The sequence below is a fragment of the Sturnira hondurensis genome, unplaced genomic scaffold (genome assembly GCF_014824575.4).
Source record: "Sturnira hondurensis isolate 20B ecotype Veracruz unplaced genomic scaffold, ASM1482457v3 Scaffold0022319, whole genome shotgun sequence".
Taxonomy (NCBI): domain Eukaryota; kingdom Metazoa; phylum Chordata; class Mammalia; order Chiroptera; family Phyllostomidae; genus Sturnira; species Sturnira hondurensis.
This window is the reverse complement of record NW_028094950.1, coordinates 41,358-65,702: the sequence shown is the minus strand read 5'-3', so window position 1 is coordinate 65,702 and position 24,345 is coordinate 41,358. Positions and strand designations below refer to the sequence as shown.

Here is a 24,345-nt window from a genome sequence, read left to right as displayed (position 1 = left end):
CACTTTGTGAGCCATCTGCCCTGCCACAGGGGGCCGGGGGGCGGGAGGGCGGGCAGACCACCAGGGCCAGTGCTTCAGCCCAGAGCAGGGTGCAAATCCTGGCTGGGGAGGGTCCACAGTGGACACAGGTCTTTTAAGGTCTCATCTGAGAAGCTGCGCAGCGAATACTCTGTAAACAAGTGTCAGGCCGCAGCGAATACTCTGTAAACAAGTGTCAGGCCGCAGCGAATACTCTGTAAACAAGTGTCAGGCCATACTGCTCAAACGGTCAGAATAGCCAGTGGCATCTAAACTTTGGGCTTGAAGGTCCCTACTGACGCCAAGACAAGGACTAGAATCAAGACTCTGAGACAGAGTCTCCGAAGGCATTTGACCTGGAGCTGCCGTCGCGTATGATTATCTCCTGTGCGGCTGTGAAGGTCAAGGGGATGAAGCCTTCGCTGTCGGCACAGACAAGGATCCAGCGAGAGCCTGAGAGCAAAATAATCACACAGGCAGTTTAGGGTACTTTGTCCCCCGCTAAGGGAAAACAAGTGTCACCTTGTCAGGGGAAGAACACGACTTTACAGGGAACGGGGGGGACGGAGGGCTGACGGCAGGCAGGAAGGGGGTATTGACATGTTAGGGGTTATGTGCGGAGTGTCCCTGCCTCCTCTACAAGTTGTCAATCAGTTTCTCCAGAAAATACATGAGGCTGGGAACAGCTACTCCTACGAAAGGACCTTCTTTTTCTTCAGGTCCAGTCTGACCTCTACACACCCGAGGAGGCTGAGCGACTGGGGTCAGACTAGAGCAGCCCAGACAAATGATCCCGAATGGTTTCTTCCAGGGTAGCTGAAGGCCACCAGCATAACACATGTCTGGGCCTTCTCTGGTTCTTTCCAATCTATTGTGTCCTAACTTTTTAAAAATCTTCACCTAAGGATATGTGTATTGGCTTTTTAGAGAGAAGCGGGAGGGAGGCAGGGACGGGGAGAGAGAGAGAGCGTGCACACGAGCAAGAGCAACATCAAGGTGAGAGGAAAATATTGATTGGTTGCCTCCTGGATGCACCCTGACCAGGGATTGAATCAGCAGCCCAGGTGTGTGCCCTGACGGGGGACAGATCCTGCAACATTTTGGGGGTACAGGATAACACTTCAGCCAAGTGAACCATGTGGCTGGGGCTCAAGTCTGCTGTGTCTTAACTTTTTTTTTAAGATTTCATTTATTTATTTTTAGAGAGAGGGGAAGGGAGGGAGAAAGAGAGCAAGAAACATCAATGTGAGAGAGAACCATCAATTGGTTGCCTTTTGCAGGACCTGGCCCGAGACCCAAGCATGTGCCCTGGTGGGGACATGCAGCCAGCAACCTTTGGGTTTGCAGGCCAGCACCAAATCCACTGAGCCACACCAGCCAGGGCAGTACACGTCACTGTCACTGCCAGTGAAAGTTATTATAAAAACAGACGGTGGAAGGAGGGGTTGTCGGGTAGGGTTAGTTTCTCAATTTTACCTACCATGCAGCATTTCGATAAGAGAGAGGCCAAAAGTCTGCTGAACGGTGCTGAGCCTTAGCTTGCCATCGCAGAGAAGCATGTCTCTTGTTTCAACAGCGGGGCCTACAGAGTACGGTTTCTTCAAATACAAGGACAAAAGTTGGTAAGCCAACTGCAGAAGCAATGGAGTTAACGTTTCTTAAGACTAGAAAGTGCAAATGGTTGTTTAAAATCCTTATCTATTACCACTATCAATTAGACTTGAGTTTTATATAAGGAGCTTTTTGCTGTATTATTTAACACAACCAAAGGTCAGAACAAAGCACAGCCCCTACTTTCCTTCTCCTTTTGCTCTGCTTTTTCCAGAGGGTTACGTCTTTATCACCTGGAACTGGCTGTCCTAGGACATGACTAACAACACTGTAGGCTGGTGAACGGCAGCCTGAGAGGCACAATCCGACGGTGAGGAACAGGTGCGTGGCTATTCTGGCTGTAACTAAGAGAGGTCATGCCTTCTTTAGTGGGGGAAGAGGCCAACAGGACTGCCCTCAGCGGCAGCAGGGCAGAGGGTGTGCATAAGGAGACTGCTCGAAGTTCGCTTACCTGAGAAAAGGTGCAAAGAAACGTGATTTTTACATTTTAAAAAGTCTTAGTAAACATTAACTCATCTTTAAAAATGGTTTCAAATATTCTTAAGGAAGGAAATATAAAATAAATATAGCTCTACTTTAAAATATAATCATAGAACAGAGAACAAAGATAAAATATTATTATATTTTATAATAAAATATAATCATAGAACAGAGAACAAAGATATAATCATAGAACAGAGAATAAAAAATATAACTTCTCTAATTATACACTATGTGAAACAGTACCTTCATGTAAACACCTGAAGAAGAGTTTTAATAGTTAAGTTATGGATCTGACTTATTTTGTAGTTAAAATGATCACTACTCATTTTCTGACTGCTGAGAAACATCATTTCAGTGATGAAAGATAAACCGTACATTTGTGGAAGGACGAACAACCCAAAGAGCATGTCTACTACTAACATTTTAAAAGCTGTCACGAATAAACTGTAAGGGCCAGAAGCGCTAATCATTTATTTGAACTCTATGAAATGTTGCTTTGGAAATTACAGGGGAAACTCTTCCTTGCGTTTGATTATCTCATCTTTTTTCTTTTACGTTTCTCATTACAAAAGGAATCCATGCTCAATGTAAAAAAGTAAAACATAACTTTATAATGCAGAAAGTAAAGTGCCCCACAGTCTACCCTCCAAAGGTAGTTACTGGTAATAGCTTGGTTGGATCAGTTCATTATAAACTGAGGAACTGAAGAATTAAAAAGGCAAAAAATCCCACATTTCTTTTACTTAAAAAATGCATAATTTCACATTTACAAATATGTACAAAAGAAAAAGATATGTTATTATTTGAAAGGAAAAAATATAGATGTACTTACAATTAACTCTATCTGTGATTTTCTCTAAGGTTTGGATTATGGTGAATTTTTACTTTCGACATTAAATATTCCTAAATTGGTTAATTTCCCCCCCTCAATAAGCATATATTACCTTTGTAATTAGAAGGAGGGAAAGTTCTGCATGCTCTTTAAAATCAATTTTAAGCCCTGGCTGGTGTAGCTCAGTGGATTGAGCGCAGGCCTGCGAACCACACAATCGTGGTTCGATTCCCAGTCAGGTCACATGCCTGGGTTGCAGGCCAGTTCCCAATGGGGGACACATGAGAGGCAACCATATACTGATGTTTCTCTCCTTCTCTCCTTCCCTTCCCCTCTAAAGATAAATAAATAAATCTTTTAAAAAAAGTGAAATACCACTTCACATTTATTAGATTCATGAGGACATGGGAAAAGGCTGCTGATAAGCCTGTGATGATACATTGTTACGGAAGAATCTTTGAAAGACAACCCGGCAAATCCTTAAAAGTAGAAACATATAGCCCTGGCTGGTGTAGCTCAGTGGATAGAGCATGGGCCTGTGAACCAGACGATCCCAGTTCGATTCCCAGTCAGGGCACATGCCTGGGTTGCAGGCCAGTTCCTGGCAGGGGTGAGTTCCGAGCAGGGGATGCATGAGAAGTAACCATACATTGATGTTTCTCTTCCTCTCTCCTCCCCTTCCCCTCTAAAGATAAATAAAATATTTAAAAAAATAGAAACATATATATTCAAAATTATACTTCCACTTCTGGGAACCAACCCAACAGAAATAAAAGTACAAAAACAAATGGATACACACAAGAATACTATTGGAGCACTTCGTGGAGTGGGTAAGAGCTGAAAACAAAGTGCATGTCCATTCACCAAGGGAACGCCTGAATGAACAGTACACTCTCCACATGAAGCTGAGTGCACCATATGACCCTATTTTTGTAAAACAATAACCACCTCCGAATCTATATGTATCTTGTACCTACATATTAGGTTGGCCAAAAAGTCCATTACATTTTTTCCCTAAGATGGCTTTAGTAGTGCTTAGTTGTCTTTAACTTCACTCAAAACAATTTTGTTAGATTGTGACAGTTGTCACAATAACGTGCATTTAAAAAAAACTTATCAGAATTGGTGGATTTTTGTGCAGCCATTTTAGTATTGAAGATGGAAGAAAATACACATTTTTGGTGTATTATGCTTTATTATTTCAAGAAAGGTAAAAATGCAATAAAATGCAAAAAGAGATTTGTGCAGTATATGGAGAAGGTGCAGTGACTGATTTCATGTGTGAAGAGTGGTTTGCACCCCGGCTGGTGTGGCTCCATGGACTGAGTGCTGGCCTGTGAACCAAAGGGTCCCCAGTTCAATTCCCAGTCAGGACACGTGCCTGGGTTTCAGGCCACGTCCCCAGTTGGGGCTATGCAAGAAGCAACCACACATTGAGTTTCTCTCCCTCTCTTTCTCCCTCCCTTCCTCTCCCTCTAAAAATAAATAAATAAATGATTTTTAAAAGATGTGGCCCTGGCTGGTGTAGCTCAGTAGATTGAGCGCGGGCCTGCGAACCAAAGGATCGAGGTTCAATTACCAGTCAGGGCACATGCCTGGGTTGCAGGCCAGTTCCCAGCATGGGACGCAAAAGAGGCAACCACACATTGATATTTCTCTCCCTCTCTCCTTCCTTCCCCTCTAAAGATAAATAAAATCTTTTAAAAAAAGATGTGGTTTAGCCCTGGCTGGTGTAGCTCAGTGGATTTGAGCACGGGCCTGTGAACCAGACGATCACGGTTCGATTCCCAGTCAGGGCACATGCTTGGGTTGCAGGCCAGTTTCCAGCAGGGGCCAGTTCCCAGCAGGGGCCAGTTCCCTGCAGGGGATGCATGAGAAGCAACCATACATTGATGTTTCCTTCCTCTCTCCTTCCCTTCCTCTCTAAAGATAAATAAATAAAATGTTTAAAAAAAAAAGATGTGGTTTGTGAAGTTTCTTGGTATTACTGACATTCTGGCAAAAGAACTCTTTGCTGTGTGCCGTCTTATGCATTAGAAGATGTTTAGCAACACCCTTGGCCTCTACCCACCAGAAACCAGTGGCAGTTTCTATTGGAACAGCAACATACTAAAAAATATCCAAATCAATAAAGTTACTGGTGAGGATGAAAAAAACATGCTTTAAATATTTTATGGAAAAGATGTAACAGACTCTTTGTCCAAACCAGTATCTATGTGTACAAAGATCTGTGCAAGGTTATGAGTGTGAAGCACACAATGGGAGGGTCGACATTAAACTGCTAATTAAAGAAGGGAGGGGCAGAGTTTAGTTCAATTGGGAAGGAAAGTGCTCATGACAAAATGATGTGATGCTATTTATGCAATACTGGGTTTGCATATACAAGCATAAACAAACGAATTAAATTTTTTAAAATAACCCTGGCTGGTGTGGCTCAGCAGACGGAGTGTTGGCCTTTGAACCAAAAAGTCACCAGTTAATAAATGGAGATTTTCCAGAGGAAAAAAAAAAAGTCACCAGTTGGATTCCCAGCCAGGGCACATGCCTAGGTTGCCAGCCAGGTCCGCAGTGCAGGGTGGGTGAGAGGCAACCATACCTCTCACACATTGATATTTTTCTCCCTCTCTTTCTCACTCCCTACCCCTCCCTCTAAAAAGTAAATAAATAAAATCTTTTAAAAAATTAATATAACCTTTCTTACAAATGAAAGAGGGTCTGCGGTGTGTGAGAAAAAAGTTTTGCAATGAAGTAGTACAATTAAAAATTTTTTTCTAAATATAAGTTGGCAGAATAAGTATAATCATTCATGTATTTCACATATGCACATGATAAAAATCAGTGCACACTGGTATGTGTGTCCATATGGTTGGCAGGCAACCAACCTGTAAAGGAGTAACAACTTGAATGTAACATAGCATGCCCAGTTCAATTAGAACACCATCTTTCTCATCAACTAATTTTTCTGGCAGTAACCACTAGCTGCAGGAGTTTTTATGTGCAGTGCTGGCCCCTCAAGGAGAAATTACCTGGTAGGAGATATGGACATAAGGCAGATCCCGAGAGAGTGGATACCCTGGAGAGGATTTCTTTCTACTATGCAGGAAGTCTGTGAGTTCAGAAAGACATCGCTGTACTTCGACCAGTTTCCTAGATAGAATTTCCAGTTCCTTACAGGGTTGGTAAGTTTCCCCTTCCGGCTGTCGGTTCTTTCTTTGAGGAAAATTCAGAGGCACTGGGGTGCTGGCGTGGTCTGGTGCGCTGCCGGGTCTGGGCAGGGTCACGGACTGGTCGGCAGGCTGGGCGTCTGGAGTTCCCAGGGTGACAGAGCCATTGCCAACACTGGATGGAGGACTTCTGATTTCTTCAATAAGGGCACTTCCGGGCCTTCCACCTCGACTCCTGTTGTCAGCTGTTAACGAGAGCCCTCTGTCTGGGTGGTGAATATCTGGGGAAAGACTTCCCATTAGCTTTTCCCCCTCCGCTTTATTTAACAGAGCACTGAAAGTAGAGTAGCCAGTCTGGCTTTCACTCAGTGTTACTGGAAGTTTCTCTTCCAATATTACTTCTCTAACAATCAAGCGAATAACATACTCATCAGACTTTGAAGGAGGGAGGAATGTCAGATCAGGGGGGTTTTGTTTTCCTACCAAAATTAGTAATAATTTATCTGTCAAGAAACATAGGCCTTTTGGCCTTTCACTACTATCTAACTGAATTTGCTGGATGTTTGGCATAAACGATGGAATGACAGAATAGATAAAAATTGTATTACAAGTATTGGAAGCCACCGCCACAACCTGTGCTTTAAGATTAAATGCGATTAGATCAGGAGCCAGAATGCCTGGAATGGGGACTTTTCTGGTCTGGGTACACTCTTTCTCAAAAGTCACAAGGACCAAATGGGAAGAATCCAGACCAGTTCCCGTCAAGTAGTCCTTTTTTCTTAAACAAATTAGGGCGTTACCTTCAGACTTCGATCTATTGAAAATTATATGAGTTAGATCCAGAGGATCTGACAAAGAAGAAGAAAAGGGAGACACTGATGTGTCCAAATTTGTTTCAGAAGGGATGGCCCCCTTATCTACAGAGAACACACCATCAATAACTGTGTCATCAATCAGACAAGCATCTTCACTGTGAGGTGGACCGTCGAGTGCTTCAGATGCATTTAAGCCACAAATCTGACCTAGCGGAAGTTCGGTGGCTATGGCCACCTGGGAGTCCCCGGTGGCACTGATGGAGCGCACAGAGCTGTCCACACCCAACACCGAGCAGGAGGAGCCCCTGCAAAGAGTCTTCTGAGCACTGTCCCAAATGTAAGAGTGCAGGCTGCTGCCCGCTGCCACCACCAGCCTCTGGCCGTCCAGGGTCCAACACGCACAATGAACAAGGCCCTGGGTGCTGCTGTCCGCTTTCACTCGGGAACTGTCACAGCAGACGCACAATGAACAAGGCCCTGGGTGCTGCTGTCCGCTTTCACTCGGGAACTGTCACAGCAGATGTTATGGAAAATGGAGACATCCTGTGAGGTCAGCACAGTAAGGACAGCGCTCTGTGGGTGCCACACACAGCCTTGGGGAAGGACAGGGAGTGGCTCTCTAATCTCACAGGTCTCAGACATCAGCCACTTGCTGGTCCCCATAGTGCTGGGGCACAGCTGCCACACGGTGACATGCTGCATGTGCTGGACAGAGAGCAGAGGGGGCGTATCAGCCGTACCGGGTGGGGCCCAGGACACCCCACACACGTGTTCAAACTGCCCGATGACCTCTGAGTCCCCAAACTTGGCCTCTCCACTCTGAAGCTGTAAATCAGTCAAGACTACCTGATTCCCATTGGTCCAGACAAGGCCGTGAGCTGGGTGCACTGCTTGATACAAGGCATTCAGCCCAGTCCTGAGAAGTTTTCCTTTTCCCAACTCCATCCTTTCTGATGAAGGTTATCTGATGAAGGTTATCTGAAATAATTAAGAAGAAAAGCTACATACCCCCTGGGAACATAATCAGACAGATCCAGAATGTAGGACAAGGTAACTGGCTGACACCTTTCACAGACCAACGCCGTGAGGGACGAAAGGACAGGGGGATGTGGTGGGTTTGAAGGGACAATTGAGCCCTGATAAGCAAATGCAAGATACACACTTTGGGTCTTAAATTGAGGAAATAAAATTTTCTAGCAAAAAAGAAATGTGTAGAACCGGGGAAATTAGAACATGGAATGGATATTAGAAGACACTGTAGAGTTAATCATTTTCCTATGATGACCATGGTATTGTGGTTATGGACATGTCCCTGCTGTTGAAATGCACGTCAGAGTGCTTGGGGACAAATGTCCTAATGCCTGCGATTTGCTTTCAAATGTCTTAGAAAACAAACACACCGATCTACAAAATTTTATGTATGTATATACATAAAATATATACTGTATCTGTATTTTAAATGTATATATATGCAGAGAGCTAAAACAAATGTAGTAAAATGTTAGTAACTGCTGAATCCAGATTGAGACTATGCAGTATTTATGGGCCTTTCAACTTTTAAGCTAGAGAATTTTCAAATTAAAAAGCTGGGAGTCTTCCTCACCATCTAATTTCTATCTTCCTTTCACTGCCAAATTGATGAATAACTGATATTCACAACTCTGACTTTATTAGCACTTATTTCCTCAACTCCCTTAAAAATAGCCTTTACTTCTAAACTGAAACAACACTCAAGTCACTATTGCTATTTCTACTTCGTCATAGTCAAATAGCACTTAATTTTCAGAATACTTTCACATTCCCTACTGCACTTTCTCCTTGCAACAACCCTTTGCAAAAATGTAAACTAGATTATGCAAGTATTACTTTCAATTTTTTTAGTTTTTTTCCAGACATTTAGATTACTAGGTACATGTTCACTGCAATGAAATTCAAACAAACCAAGTGTCTAAAGTAAAACAAAATGTTTCCTCCTACCCCATGCCAACTTCTCTTTACCACCACTACCACCCCGCCCCACCCCGAATCTTTTTAAAAAATATTTTATTTACTTATTTTTAGAGAGAGAGGGGGAGGGAGGGAGAAAGGGGGAGGGAAACATTGCTGTGCCAGAGATACATCGATCTGCTGCTTGGCGCACGCCTCCAACAGGAGGACCAGCCCACAACCCAGGCATGTGCCCTGATGGGGAATCGAACTAGCAACCCCTCAGTTCACAGGCCCACACCACCCCTCAAATCTTACGTCCTTGATAAAAGTACTGTTCACAGTTTGTAGTAGAGCCTTTGAAACTGTTAAAGAACCCCACAAATACATATATATGTATATATAAAATACATATATATATATATAATTTCATATGTGCTAAGTTTTCTCTTTTAGACAAAAAATGGGGTACATGTCAGAGTTCCTTAACAGCAGAAACCACTCAGGCAAACTTCAGGGGGGAAAAGGCTCAAGCACCAGGCTCAGAAAACAAGCAGGGTCCAAACGAGGCCGGGCGCAATAAAACACAGCTGCCACTTCTTCCCAACAGCCGAGGATCGAACTTCCCTGCCCCCCCACCTGATGGCGATGGCTTCAGATTCAGAATGGGGAGCCGCCTCCCACCAGCCGAGCTAAGCTCACTGACCCTCGGCTCTGGCAGCCAGGACAGGGAGCCGGTTTCCCCACAAAGGCTTCTGTAACAGCAGATGGGCTGTGCCTCTCGCCAAGACTCACGTGAAGGGAGACTCTTCCCAAATGAGGAAGGAGTTTTCAAAAAATGCCCGATTACCACAGGGATCCCATGGAATAAATTATTCACTAGTTTATTTTACAGCATGGGCACTGTCCCAAACCAGTAATATAGACCTGCCTCAATATTTTACATAGCTGCATTAGTAGCAGCAAGGTGTTATTCCAGTTTGTATGCACCATGCTGTCTTCAATGGCTCCCCTACAGACGGGAATTCAGCTTGTTTCCACTTTTTATCTGATTGTGGATAGAGACAAAAAGTTTAGTACTCAGTTCTCATCATTTTTCTCTTTCCCTTCCTTCCAATGTCACCTACTCTTATGTTTTAAATATCGTCTACATTTACTACTCTCAGATCTGCATCTCTTCTCCTGGCCTCTTTGCTGGGCTACAGTACTATTCAAATATATATGAGCTTCACAATCCGGCTGATATTAGCCCTGCCCACATTCATTTCATACTTGACCTACCTCTTTGCAAGCTTTGTTCCTACTCTTAAGAGTCTTTTACTACAAAGAATGGTCTGTTACGCTTCTGCACATGCTGTCAGATGAAGTGGTTCTGCAGTGGCTTGCTAAATACAGAAACAAGCTTCCTGTCACTACCAATGATGAACACTGCCACCTCTAACTCACCGGTCTTAATTAATATGTTGTCCCCTCATATCTATGTAGGTACTTTTAAAAGACTCTAATTGATAGATAATGCATGGTATATTTTCCTGGGCAGAGAAAATTCCTAATGGACCAATTATATCAAAGGCAATTTATATGGTCATGTTTTAAGCCACCTAAGTTAAGCTAATGTCATTGAGGCTACATATGGTCAGGGGTAGCACAGGTTAAGTATTTGTGAATAAGGAAAAAAAAACACAAGGTTACTAAATTTTTCAAAGAAGAATTAATTTCAATTTTTTATCTTTAGTAACAAGAAGAAATTTGGCATGCCACTCTCAAAAACCTAATGGCAAGTACAAAACTCTGCTCCAGTCCTTTCTGCCCCACTGCTGGTCCAGGTCCTGACTACCTCTTCCTGTTTAGAAGGGCAGGACCAGAGGTCCTCTGTCTGACACCAGTCTCTCCTTTGCCGCAGAGCCTGGGTACTCTGTGCAACTGGACAGAACTCTCTGAAAATAAACCACGGTCCCGGTCATTTGTACTTCTGCTCCAAGGCCTTTGATGAGCCTCCACAGTCTACATATGTAAGTTATTTCAAATGTCTTAAGGAATTTAAGGCCTTATATTATCTGATACTGATATACCTTTCTCCTGATCATAAAGAGCGTGCTGAGGAATTTGGAGGAAACAGTACCCATTAATGTGACAATGTGCAGGATGGACTTAATAAGAAACATGACATGTTCAGTAAGGCACCATGAAATCGTTTGAATGTCACAATGCGAAAGCGAGCCAAGTTTGTAGCTACTTCTTCGGCAGAGAAAGAGGGCCAAATTTAAGAGACATTTCTAAGGCAGATGGAATAGATAATGACATCAGGTAGGATATGAATAGTGATACAGAAAGAACTAAGGATAACACAAAGTTTTTGCTTAGGAAATTGTTAAACTATTAATCAGAGATATAGAAAGCAGAGCATGCTTCAAAGGTCAAGAACAGTGTGTAGGCCCTGGCCGGGCAGCTTGATTGTTTAGTGCTGTCCTGATACAGCAAGGTTGTGGGTTTGATCCTCAGTCAGGGCACATACAGGAAGCAACCAATGAATGCGTAAGTAGGTGGAACAACAAATCGATGTTTCTCTCTCCCTCTCAAATCAATTTTTTAAAAAAAAGGCTGTTTAGTGTGCAATAAATTTTGCATGAGATGTGTGTCATTTAAGATATTTATAGTGTACCAATTAGGCAGTCAGAGATGAAGAATTTGGAAGTTAAAGCCAAAGCAGTGAACGGACTCGCTGTGAAAGATCGAAGAGCCCAAAGGACAAAGATTAAAATGACTTTCAGGAGGTCTCCAATTACTTGGTATCTTTTAAAATACTTACTTTGCCTAAAGCTAACTGTATACCTGCTGGCCTCTCAAGCCTTCAGACTGTAAGATATCCAAAATCAGGAGCCCCGGGTGTTCTAGGAAGAGAAAAGCCCACTCTATCCATTCAGGGGAGAGGGGGTCAGAACACCTGGTGCTCACTCTGTGACTACTTGTTTCTTCTGTTTTTAATCTTCTTTAAAGACAATTCCTGGTGAGAATCAAAGGGCTTGGGCGAATGGGAGCACTTCGGTAGTTTAAACAGATGTACATCCCCTCCAACTTGTTCTTCTAAGTTTATCGTGTATCCACTTTAAAATAAGTTCAAGTTCCTTACACTTGTTTTTTTAAAATCAGCATGCCTTTCTCCCACGCATCCTGCACCTTTCCCCCTCTTCTTCCTTTTGCTCTCTCTCCCACTGTCTCTGTTTCTCTCTCTCTCAAGCTCCAACCGACCTTCTTTTGCCTCCCCAACTTGTTTCCTGAGCCCACGCTGCCCAGCTGCCTCACGTTTTCCACCCGTGACTTTCTAAATAAACTTTCGCTTGTATTTGAAAAAATAAATTAAGACATACAAAAGGTAAATTCACACACACAAAAAATCCATCCAAAGAATGTTATGATTACATACCTCTAGACACTTTCCCCCCCCGTGCAGTTTTGGTTAAACTTTTGCAATCATATCATACAATTTCGCATCATCATTTTTTTTCATTTAACATTATATATTAGCACTGTCCCATATGACTTAAAAGTTTTGTAAGTGGTTTTTAAAGACCACTTAATATTCACGCTGTGAAACTGCCTAATTTTGCTTACTGCTGAGACACCTGGTTGTAGCCAACTTTATCCTATTATAAATAACGCCGTTATTCAGGTCTTTATGCAGAAAGCGTTTTCTTCATTTTGGATAGGTTCGTTCGGACATATTTCCAGAAGTCTCAGTCCTGAGTCACAGGGAATACAGTCTTGTTTAAACCCATTCCCGATCCCCCGCATCCGCTAAACAGCGCCCGCGGGCCCCCCAACGTTCTTCCCTTGCTGGCCCTACACCTGTTTGTCTTCCACCCTCCCCGCCAGGGCCGGCCCTCCACCTACCACCCCGCCCACCCACAGACTTCCTACACCCACCAGCCTGGGCAACAATGGAGACAAAATACCTTTGGACTCACTGTCCCACAAAAAATCAATATTGCCGAAGCCGCCCCAACTCACCTACCGCGAATTCGAAGTCTGGAGCAGGTACCGGAAGCATCAATTCCAAGGCCTCTGATAGGTGAGCAATGGGCGGGAAAAACTCAGGAATACTGTCTGCCTATTGGTCGCTCGATGTGTCACGTTAGGAGAGTGTCCTTCCCCCCGGCTAATAAGCATGGGCTTTGCCGCACAGATTTCTGGGAGTTGTAGTTTCGGTGACTCTCCTGGCCGTAAGCCACACTCAATTCCTCCCTCTCTTAAGAGGTTTAGCGCCTTCCCCCTTTTCTTATCCATTCTTCTAGTCTAAGAAGCCCAGGAGCCCAAGAATTAACACAATTTCTTAACTTCCTTTTGCGGGAGGATGGAGAGTCAGGGATGGGAAGGAGTCGAGGGCCTCTTTAAGATATGACAACATTTTTTCAGAAAAATACAAAATACTGTGCCTTCCACTGAAGCCGCTCCATTGATCTGTTCCAGTTACACACCCCTGTTCTACACGTACCCCAAAAGTGTCTGACCACTGCCACAGCCCATGGGCCGGCAGTGCCTCGCTAGGCTTCTTTAGACTCAGTTACACTCCTGGGAGACTCGGGGCCACCCGCTGCGGCGGCCAGTGGGGAATTTCAGACCCGGACCCTCACGGAACGGCTGGTCAGCATCTTTCTGGAACGCACAGCCAGCCCTCCTCCAGCGACGCTGGTGGCCTGAAGTCTCCCACCTGGTCACCTGGGAGCACGGGGAAGGATATCCTCAGGGCCCACTCGGAACACCTTCGCTCGGACTTTTGTCCCCACGCCTATCTCCCAGCGCCACTTGTAAGAATCATACCTTCACTCGAGTTTTGGAACAATGCAGGGAAGAGTGAGAAACAAAACTTAAGGAAGAAATGCAAAGTCCCACTCATTCTTCAAGCAAATGTTACTTCTTTGGAAGACCTTGCTAGATTCCTGGATCTCTGATGGGTGACGGAGGAATACAAGGCCGAACTCGCTGATTCACCCCGCGGCTCGAACCCCTCCACGCAGGAGCTGTGGATTTATACCCCAGATTTACTTCCTCGAAGGCAGCGATTCTGTCCTCCTTCAATCTTTTTCCTCGGTGTTGCTGCCTTGAAAGGTGGGAATCCACCTGCGCGTGGGGCAGAGCGACCTGGGATGGTGAGTAGGGGCCTAGAGTGGGTGCAGAAGGGTCGGCAGCGAGCCTTGCCCCTCTCCCTCCCTGGCCCCCTCGCTCGCTTCTGCAGATCCGGGCAGCCCCGCTCGGGCAGGTCCGGTCTCTGGCGCATCCAGACATGCTGAGCCTCCTGCCAATCAATGAGCGCGTCTAGTCCAAGCGCCGCTGTAGTTGCTGACCTTCCCCCGGTCTGCGGACTCCAGTGGACACCCCAGAGCAGTTGAATGTGTGTTGGACGGAGGGGTGGACGGATGGACGGATGGGTGAGTGGGCGGATGCCGGGAAGACTGCACGCCTCCCTCAGCATCCTCCCCAGTCGGCGGGTCCCTGGTTGTCCGCCGGCTCCCGCGGGTCCCGCTCCCTTCCCCCCGAGCTCCGCCCCGGCCGACCCCACCTTTCGGCGCCGCTCCGCCCCGCCGCCCCCTTCCCCGCGGCCCCTCCCCGCACAGGTCCCGGCCGCCGCCGCACCTCCTCCGGCTCTGCAGTGGCGGCGGGGCGGCGAGTCGAGCGCCATCCGGGCCGGGGCCAGAGCCGCGCCGGGGCAGCAGCGGGGACCCTCGGAGGCGGGGCCAGTGGGATCGCGATGGGCGTGGAGATCGAGACCATCTCCCCGGGAGACGGTACCGGGGGCGCGGAGCTGGGGGACGAGGACGGGTCCGAGGCGGAGCTGGGCGGGTGGGGGTCTGACTCGGGGGTGGCGCGGAGGGTGCCCGAACGTGGGGAGGGCCTAGGCTGGCGGCCCGAGGAGACCCCAGGCTGGATCACTGGAGGTCTGAGCGACGATCCTTGCTATCCGTTCAGCGCCGGCTCACCTAGGGGAGCACAGGCGGCGGCCCGGAGGCGGGGGTCTGCGGCCCGCCCTTGCCCTGGAGGCCGCAGGCTGCCGTGGCCGGAACCGCTCGGTTATCCGCTACTACTGATTTCCCAGGGCCAGGTTTTAGCCCCGCTTTTCCTGCCCTGCTGGGTGAGCCCTGGAAAGAGGGGAAAGGACGTGGTTGGGGGGCTCTTCTGCCCAGGCAACCCCCTTCTAAAGCGGGCCCCGCCCGGTGCGCGCTGGGTGGTGAGGTGCTGTAGGGACCCAGCCAGTCTGGGCAGGGATCTGCCGTCCCCCGCCCTGCATCTCGCTTTATCCTCCTCTCCCCACTCAGCTTCTCTGGCCATCCCGTCCGCTCCCCTGGCTTTCAGTATCGTCTGCAAACCGATGGCCTTCAAACTTAAGCCTCCAGCCCAGACCTCCGATCTGAGTTCCAGGTGGTCCATTTATCCAGCTGCGGCTAAACCTCTTCCTGGAAGCCGACACCTCAAAGCCCACAAGTCCCAGACAGAACTTGCTCCCCTCTGTGTTCCTGGTTCCCTGCCTCTTGGCTTAACGCCGCTCCTTTCCCAAGTCAGACATCCCAGGCATCGCCCTTGCATGGCTGGCCCTGGATGTGCACGGAGTAGCTAGCTATCTCTTTCTTCACACACACACACACACACACACACACACACACACACGCCTTAATTCAGACTGGCACCTCCACTTCCACGGGATTTGTCAGGCAACCGTTATGTCAGACATTACTGACCCCCGACCCGGCCCCAGGAGATTGGAGGGCCTCCTGGTTCTAGGCCATCTCCCTATGGAAAGGCAGTGGTGCCTAAAATCCCAGCTTTCCCCGGGTTCTCAGGCGGCTGCAGCCTCTCTGTCCGGGAGGAGACAGGCCTGGTACTGGCTCCCAGAAGCAGGACCCGCAGGCCCTTGTCACCTGCCTCCAGAGCACTGGCCCACAGCTCTGCCAGGGGGCTGGAGAGCTGTCTCCCTTGCCTGGCTCATGCTTTTGGTCTTCTCTCTTCATCCTCTATCTCTGGCAGGGATGAGGGGCATTTTCTCCGAGGAGAATTAGAATTTTAGGGAAAACTTGGAGGAGCCCTGGCCTTCTACTTCCAGCCCAGTTTAGAACCCTGACTCAAGGAAGCACAAATGGGCCAGACAGCCATGCCAGAACCTAGGAGGGGCATATGCCAATCGGTATTTCAGCATGTGTGCCGCTGTGCCAGGGATGCCTAATTGTTTAAGCCCCACACCAAGTCCTGTCAGGTCCTCCTGCTGAGTATCTCTGGGCTCCGTCCCCTGCCTTGGTTCAGGCCACCATCACCTCTCACCTAGATCTCTGCACAGCCTCTAAATTGGTCTTCCCACCTCCGGTCCTACCTCCCTGCCTTCTGTCTGGCCTCTCACCTCACTCCTATTCCTTTTTTATACCACAGCCTGAGGACTCTTTAAAATGCCTTTTTAACCATGTCCCTCCCCAGGCACAAAATAGTTTAGTGACTCTTCCGGCTCCTTCTCCAGAAAGATGGCGAGATAACCTATTCTTACCTTCCACACTAGAGTCTCATCTCTCGCTGTCATCCCTACCCCCACCCCACTACCAACTTTTACCCCAGTTTTAGCAAGCTGCCTGAAAATTGTTAAACACACCCGTCATTCAGCAAATATTTATTGAATGTACTGTGTGCTGGGCCCTGGGATTACAGCAGTGAAGCAGATAGGACTCCTGCTACGCTTGACTCAAGGCCTTTGACCGTGTTTTTCACTGTTCCCAAATTATCTCCCTTTGCTTCCCCTGGCAAACTACACATCTCTTAAGATAGCAGTTTAACCATGATCTCCTCTCTGATGCACTGCCTGACACCCACAGTAGGTTGCTCCCTGGGGTGGGTTCACATAGAGTCCTCTAAATGTTGGTTCGTAGTTAGCCCTCCCAAGGCATTGTTATCCAGCCCCGAGGCTTTAAATTTCACCCAAATCGATACCTTGAGTGCAGACTCTCCATCTGCCTACTTGCAATATAAACTCAAATGCGTAATAGGCATCTCAAGACTGCCACCCGCACAAATCTCTCCTCCCCCATCTTCCCTATCTCAGGAATTCAGTCTACCATCCCTCCTCCTGGACCCCATCTCCACACCATTAGCATGCCCTCTCAGCTCTGCTTCCAGGATCTATGTCCCATCTCTTTGGCTCTCTCCTCCGCTGCCACCAAGTTAATTCAAGCCATCATTGATTTCCTGTCTGGATTACTGCAACAGGCGCCCAACCGTCTACCCTACACACAGCAATCAGAGTGATCTTATAAAATCTTAATTCAGATTAGGTCATTCTTGCTTAAAACCTTCCAGTGGCCTCCTGTTGCACTTAGAATTAAATCCAGCTCTGCGGGGCCTGGCTTGGTCCGGCTCCTTCCTGCCCATCTCTTCCTCCCGCCCTTCTTTCCAGTCTCCTGGCCTGCTTTCTATGCTGCGAATGCCCTGGTCCTTTCCTGCCTCATGGTTTTTGCCCTTGCTGACCCCTCTTCCTCCACAGGTCTGAGCTCTGAGAGGCCATCCTGGACCACCTTGTCTAAAACAGCTGGCCCACTGCATCTCTCTTTAATTCCTCTTTGGAGAACTTATCACAACGATCATTCCCTTGTTCATTCGAGGATTGTTTGTCTCCCTCCGTTAGAACGTAAACTCCAAAAGAGTGGCATCTTGCATGTGTGGTCTCTGCTGTATCCCCCAAACCAGGCCCAGGCCTCACACACAGTGGGTGTTCAGTAAATATTTGTGAATGACTGTGTTTATTCACCTTTCGTCACAGCATCACCCTATGTTAGAATCTGTTGTTTATGTGTTGCTCTGTGTTCCTGTAATCTAGTCCAGGCCTGGCACACAGGAGGCTGTCAGTGGGTGTTTGTGGAACGGATGAGGGAGAGGGAAAGGAGCAATCAAAGGAAAGAAAAGGACCAGGAGAGAGTGGAGTTGAGGAACCCAAGGAAGTAAAGTCAAACCAGAGAGGTGAAGGAACTAATCTGGCTTATACAAGGCACACAGAACCAGAGCCATGGGCATCTTCCCAGCATGGAGGGCAAGGTGGGCCACGCACACCTGACTGTTCCGGGCGACTTTCTAATACCTTGTTTGTTCATGTGCCCTCATGTCTCCTTGCAGGAAGGACATTCCCCAAGAAGGGCCAGACGTGTGTGGTGCACTACACAGGTAGGCCTCGTCCCCCCAGCCCTCATCAGACCTGCCCCTCCCAAGGTAGGTCTCTCCCCTGATACTCCTCTCCAAAGACACTACTCCCTCACATCAGACCCAAAATGCAAGGCAACCAGATCTGCCTCTGACCAGCCATCCCCCACTTCTCCCAGCCAGCCTTGCGGGAAAGAGGTAGGGGCTGCAAGGTTCACCCCTCCCCACTAACACCAGCAAGAGTCATCCATGGTGCCAGTCTCTAACGGACCCAAGCCGCTCCATTCCTCTCACCTCTGCGTGGACACAGTGGAGCCCCACACTCCGGGTTCTGCCTGGTGTTTGGAAATCTCTTCTTACAGCGCAGAGTCCTGACTTTGCTGGCAAACTCCCTTTTTGCCCTACAGTGTTATTAGAGAAGAGGAGGGTGGCTTCCTCAGAACTTCCTTTCTTTTTTCAGGAATAGGCTGTTCAAGCCAGCCTACAGTGATTGAGCCCACACTGTGCGCAAGATGCTGTGTGGGGCGCCAGGGCACAGGGATGAAAAGGGAGAATTCCCACTTCTTTGGGGGTGTGGGGGGTGGGAGAGGGCAGACAAGTCCTCCAGAGGCTCTGGTGCAGTGCGAGGGGCTGGGAGTCCGGGGAGGGTGCCGTGTCTCTGCCAGCCTCTCTGGGATGAACTGTGTTGGAAGGAAGGACCGGTGGGCAGAGGATCATTCTGGATGGATTCCTGAGGACTGCTGGCAGGAATATCACAAGCAGGTGTTTGTTCCAAGGGGGGTGAGTGCTCTGCCTTGTGACCTGCTTCCCAATGTGGCAAACCTGGTGACAGCCACCTAGTAGGCAGCAAGGCCAGTTTAATCCCTAGGACCTATTGAGATGGGGCCATTTTTAGCATTTTCCGGACCAGTGTGAAATGCCAGGTTAATTCTGGGCAGATCGTGTGGGTATTTTTCTCAGCTGCCGGGTTGCTGGTCGCTGACGTCAGTGGGCTGGAGCTGTGCTCTATCTCCCGGTGATGTGGCCTAATTACCGTGAGTCTTCTGGGGCCTATGACCTGTGTAATTGATTTATCTGCTCTACATGTTGCAGACAGATCTGTACTTATCAAGTTACTGAAACCACAACATCCTTCTAAAAGACTTTTCATAATACATACAGAGAGCAGGCAACATGCATCAAATGCTAACACCCTGAGCGGCTCTGGTTTGCAGAGGGCCTGTCTCATCAAACGCAGCAGAAGATTTTATGGGACTTTTGGGTAAACCTTTTTATTAAATATAAATACAGTGGAGAACATACATCTAAGATGAACAGCTTCATAAAATTTTTCACAGAGACCACACTTACGTACCCGCCACCCAGAAGGACATACGCATTCCCTGCACCCCCAGGAGTCTCCCTCTTCTTCCTCCCAGTTATCACACCTCTCTGAAGGTCACCAGTGTTCTGACTTCTGTCCCATGGATTGTTTTTGCCTGGTTTTGGACCTCATGTAAATAGAATCATAGAGCGTGTACTCATCAACCCTGTGCTTGGCTGATCTCACTCGATGTTAGGGCAGTGAGATTTATCCAGAGTGGTGGTTCTTTCTTATTCTAGTACAGTTCATTGTATGAATATACTACTAGTTATCCTTTCTACAGTTGGTGACCATTTGGGTTTAAAGTTTTGGTTATTGCAAGTCGTCTTGATTTGAAGAGTCTTGCAGGTGTCTTTTGGTGCACGTCTGTACCCATTTCAGCAGGGGGCGTACTTGGAAGTGGGATTGTTAGGGCACAGGGTTACACCTGCTCAACTTCACCAGAAACTGCAAATAGCTTTCCAAAGCAGTTGTGCCCGTTTCCACCTCCACCTGGGGTGTATGAGTTCCAGTCCGGCTACACCCTCATCAACGCTTGGTTGTATCAAGTTCTGTTTTGTTTTTAGCCCACTCTGGGTGCCCAGTAGTATCTCACTGCGGTTTAGAATTGCGTTGTCCTGAAGGCTCATGAACTTGAGTAGCTTTTCATGCGTTTATTGGCCATTTAAATATTCTCTTTAGTCTGCTCAAATTCTGTCCATTAAAAAAATCGGTTGTCTTTTGATCTATAGGACTTTTTTATGTATCCTAGATATTCCCTTTGTTGGTTATACCTATTTCAAACCTCTCCCATGCTATGGCTTGTCATTTTACTTTATTGTTCTCATATTTTTAACAGAATGTCTTAATTTTCATGAAGTCCTACATGTCAATCTTTTCCTTTATACTTAGTCCTTTTCGTGTTCAGAAATCTTTGTCTATCCCTAGGTCATGGAGATATTCTTCTACTTATCATGTTGTAGATGCTTTATTATTTTATCTTTCGTATTTAGGTCTGATTCATCTGGAATTGATTTTTGTGTGAGGAAGAAGTAGGTATCAATATTTATCCCCCCCATATGGATTTACAGTTAATACGGCAACATTAATTTTTTTAAAAATCACCCTTTCTCCCTGACCAGCCTGGTTGGGTGTCATTCCACAAAGTGAAAGGCCTCTGGCTTACCTCCAGTCAGGGCATGGACCTGGGTTGTGGGTTTGGTCCCACCTCAGGGTGCATATGAGAAGCAACCGATCAATACATGTATTCTCTCTCACATATATGTATCTGTCCAAGTGTGTGTCCATGTGAATATATTTAGATCTCTGTATGTAAATATTTTCTCACCATCTGCTTGGCCATCAGGAGTTTTCTTCTGAGTGTGTGTGCATACATGCACGTGAGCACGCATGAGTATCTCTTATCGCTGTGTATCTGAACATCTTAGCAACCTGTGCATCATGAACTTGTATTTGATCTCCTTAATGTCCATCTGTGTAGCCATAGGTTTTTCCCTCCTTTGTCTGACTTGGTACCCAGGCCAAGAGCCCAATTTGTTCTGCACAGAAAGTAGACAGTAAGACTGTCCCTTGTGTACAGTCTTACTGTAGGAGTTAGGAAGAGGAATCCAAGATGCTCAGATACTAAGCTGGGCCGACCTCCTATGTATGGCAAAGCTGAGACCATGAGAAAGGCAGTAACTTCACACAATGAGTTACTGCCAGGGTGAAGTCCTAATCTAGTCTCTGTGCTTACAGGGCAGGTCTTTCTTTGGTCCTCTGTTGCCTTTCGTTGTGGTCCACGGGCTGCAGGAAGAAGTCTTTCTTATCTCACCATCATTTGCAGAAGGTCTGATCTTAGAGTCCATCCCCAGTGAGAATGGAGAGCTGGCTCTGGGGCCGTAGGCAGCTGGACGGAGATGTGCGCCAGGGACAGAGAGGCAGGTGTAGCTGCAGGGATGGATGCTCCAAACTGCTGAGGACAGTTCAGGGTAAAAAAAGTCCTGTTAGGTTCTGGAGGCCACCACTGACTGGCTGGGTCACCTTATACTCTTCACTGTGAACTTTGGGTTTTGTATGTTGGGGGAACCTTGGAAAATCTAGGTGAGGATTCAGCCTGAGGGGAAATGCCTGGGAAAACACGTTCAGAATGAGGAAGTGGCCCCTCAAAGTTGTAAAGCCCAGAGGTATTTGAGAAAGGTGTGACCTGAGTAGGACATGGCGGCAGGGGGGGGGCGGGGGCGGGGTGGGGGCAGGGAAGGGGCAGGGAGGGAAGGGAAGGAAGTGAAGAGCAGAGGAAGGGTTATCAAGCAGGCAACAGCCGGATCTTGAAGTGCCTCTATGCCATGTGGAACTTCGGATTCTTCCATGGGGAGCTATTGAAGTGTGTGAAGCAAGGGAGTACTGTGATTGAGTATGTGTTTCAAAAACAGTCATTTGCAGTGCAGTGTGGAGAAAGGAGCAGAGTAAGAATGGAGCAGACAGCAGTTAGAGATTGTTCCTCTCACACTGGAGACATGGTGGTGACCTGGTGAGGCCCCAGGGTGGTGGGAACCCGAAAAGGAGAAAATCGGTCACTCTAAAGCTATGGGGGCCTTGTTAATGGGCTGTACGTGGGGGTCAGGCAGAGGGAGAGTCCACGCTTCCTTGGGCAGCAGGACCAGGAGTTTGTACGGAATAGGAACTGTTTGAGGTGTGCTGTTGGAACTCCGGATTGGGGGTGGATGCACGACCTCTGCCCTTTCCCACCTTATTCTTGCGTCCACAGGAATGCTCCAGAATGGGAAGAAATTCGATTCATCCAGAGACAGAAACAAACCTTTCAAGTTCAGAATTGGCAAGCAGGAAGTCATCAAAGGTTTTGAAGAGGGAGCAGCCCAGGTAGGATGAAGTCCTTGTCACAGGGCATTTAGGGAGCTGGGGGTCTGGGTGCAACACCCCACGCCCCACCTGGTCACAGACCACTGCTGCTTTGACTCCACTGCCAGGGCGTGGCCGCACCATCTAGTCTCAGGCCTGGCTTTGTGTCTCTGCCCCTTTTGTTGCCAGCATGACTCCTTTGCCACTGGGGCTCTCATCCCAAGTTCATCTCCCCAGGTGTGCTCAGCACTAGCTGGGGAGGCTCATGAGCAACCATCGTCCCTGTCTGCAACAGCAGAAGTGCTGGGGTAGGGGAGGCCAAGGTGGGGTTTCTTCGCAACTTAAAAAAGTCATTTGACTTGCAAAAACAGTGCAGGAATAGTAGAGTTCCCATATGTTCTTTACCCAGCTTCCCCAAATGGTAACATTTTACATAATCATAGTACGATAAACGCCAGGACATTAACATAGATACAACACTATTAACCAATCCATTTAAATTTTTGAGTCAGATATTCAAAGTTGAAAAATCATTTATTCCAGTCCCCCCGCCACCCAGTTTCACAAATGCCAGGAATGCCAGGCCGGCTCTCGCCTTGGTCTGGGAAGTCAGGGCGCTCCATCTAGTGGTCCTTCTAGCCCTCGCCACCTTGCTGTGGCTCTGATCTCTAATGCGCTCCCCTAATGAGCTGCGCCGTCACCTACTGACGTCACCACATGCACATGCTCTTCAGACACCCTCCTTTGGTTTTTCTGGAAGAGGGCAAGGAGCCATTGTGCATGAGTTTGGCCACACAACAATTGAACAGGCAGCAGTGTTTGGTGGGTGGACGCATGAACTTGAGACTGCTTTGTGGAAGTAACTGTCCCACAGTCAGGTTCCTGCCGTTCTGAGTCAGAATCCGCACTGGTCACAGCTCTTAGCACAACTTCAGTGTGCTGGGTACACAATTCACCTTGGGTTGGCAGGGCTGCCATGAGGATGGTTTAAGGAAATGCCATAGTTACCTTACCTTTTTCTTTTAAATCAAGCCGGGTCCTCTTTCTCCTCTCCCATCTGCCCCCATCCCTGCTAGATGAGCTTGGGGCAGAGGGCGAAGCTGACCTGCACCCCTGATGTGGCCTACGGAGCCACGGGCCACCCCGGTGTCATCCCTCCCAATGCCACCCTCATCTTCGATGTGGAGCTACTCAACCTCGAGTGAAGGCAGGAAGGAACTGGAGGCGGCTGGAGATGGCGGCCGCCCCCCTCCTCCTCTGCTCTGCCACTGGGACGGCTCCGCCCACTCGGGGCCTTTGATCAGTGTGCTCCCCTCACTGCCCCACCACACGGTCCATTCTCTCGGCCCAGCTCGCTCTCTCTGTGTTGGTCACTGTTCACATGCATCTTTGCTTGAGGAAACTTCAGTTGCAATCGAAACATTTCAGGTTGTGCATTTTGCGAGTGCATGTAGTAGCCATTCCTGATCGCCGAATACAGATTTCTCGTTCGCACAATCGACACTGCCTTACCTTCACTGAAGCCAGACACACGAGGTGCTCAGACTCGAGGCGTTTGCACAAGGTGTGCATGAGGGACTTGGGCCAGTTACCTTTGCTGTCACTTCCTCTCGGAAACCGTTGGCTGCTGACTTACAAAATGTCCTCTCTGGAAATGACATGTAAAATAAAGGCTCTGTGCTTGACAAGTTCCTGTCCATCCTTGCTGTAGGTAGGAAGTGCTTTAAGGACCATGCAAGCCGGTCACCCTTGAGAAAAAAGAGTGGACAGGAGCCTTCCGAGTGGTCAGGAGAGGGATAATAAATACCACAGTTGCAATTTGAGTACCGTGCATGCTGGGCCTTGTTGTTTTTAAATAAAATTACCACCAACCGTCTAAGCAACCCTACGAAGTGGCATTATTTGCCGCTCATCTCGCAGGCTTGTCTTCTCCAAATAACGGAATAGACTGTGTTCAAAGCCCGTAGCCCGTGGGGTTTGAGCCCACTGTGATCTCACGGCCTACAACTGTCTGGACTTAGAGGGGTGAGCTGCCCTCACCCCGATGGAAAGGAAGGTGCTTCTGTAACAGATGAAGGCACAGTGGCCTGAGAACCAAAGGCAGACGCACGCTGGGAAGTTCCTTTTGAAAAG

The 24,345-nt window shown here is 47.7% G+C and overlaps 2 protein-coding genes across 5 annotated transcripts; one reads left to right on the top strand and one right to left on the bottom strand.

Moving 5' to 3' along the window:
* Window positions 1–226: 226 nt before the first annotated feature.
* WDCP (WD repeat and coiled coil containing) lies at window positions 227–14,132 on the bottom strand. Its single transcript, XM_037035487.1, has 7 exons — window positions 13,893–14,132; window positions 13,415–13,565; window positions 12,862–12,939; window positions 7,770–7,901; window positions 5,971–6,389; window positions 1,499–1,616; window positions 227–471 (listed from the first exon to the last, which is right to left on the bottom strand). Exons 1-7 carry the CDS (start codon window positions 14,130–14,132, stop codon window positions 338–340), a joined length of 1,272 nt encoding a protein of 423 aa, XP_036891382.1. The 3' UTR covers window positions 227–337.
* Window positions 13,977–24,035, top strand: FKBP1B (FKBP prolyl isomerase 1B). Of its 4 annotated transcripts, none has more exons than XM_037035470.1 (4): window positions 13,977–13,996; window positions 17,988–18,035; window positions 22,121–22,233; window positions 23,289–24,035. In XM_037035470.1, exons 3-4 carry the CDS (start codon window positions 22,123–22,125, stop codon window positions 23,415–23,417), a joined length of 240 nt encoding a protein of 79 aa, XP_036891365.1. In that variant the 5' UTR covers window positions 13,977–13,996; window positions 17,988–18,035; window positions 22,121–22,122; the 3' UTR covers window positions 23,418–24,035. The 4 variants fall into 4 exon arrangements, with proteins under 4 accessions (XP_036891365.1, XP_036891363.1, XP_036891362.1 ...); XM_037035468.1 differs by lacking the exon at window positions 13,977–13,996 and adding an exon at window positions 14,257–14,275; XM_037035467.1 differs by lacking the exon at window positions 13,977–13,996 and adding an exon at window positions 14,476–14,632.
* Window positions 24,036–24,345: the final 310 nt, after the last annotated feature.

What these genes read in the sequence shown, in the direction of transcription:
- WDCP (XM_037035487.1), bottom strand. Translation starts at nt 14,132, where the DNA reads ATGTCTGGATGCGCCAGAGACCGGACCTGCCCGAGCGGGGCTGCCCGG. An exon ending in CTCCAGACTTCGAATTCGCG is followed by an intron (nt 7,902 to 12,861) that starts GTAGGTGAGTTG and finishes TAATTATTTCAG; the next exon opens with ATAACCTTCATCAGATAACC. An exon ending in TCTGGACCAATGGGAATCAG is followed by an intron (nt 6,390 to 7,769) that starts GTAGTCTTGACT and finishes GTCTTTCCCCAG; the next exon opens with ATATTCACCACCCAGACAGA.
- FKBP1B (XM_037035467.1), top strand. Translation starts at nt 14,596, where the DNA reads ATGGGCGTGGAGATCGAGACCATCTCCCCGGGAGACG. An exon ending in GACCATCTCCCCGGGAGACG is followed by an intron (nt 14,633 to 17,987) that starts GTACCGGGGGCG and finishes GTCTCCTTGCAG; the next exon opens with GAAGGACATTCCCCAAGAAG. An exon ending in TTGAAGAGGGAGCAGCCCAG is followed by an intron (nt 22,234 to 23,288) that starts GTAGGATGAAGT and finishes CATCCCTGCTAG; the next exon opens with ATGAGCTTGGGGCAGAGGGC.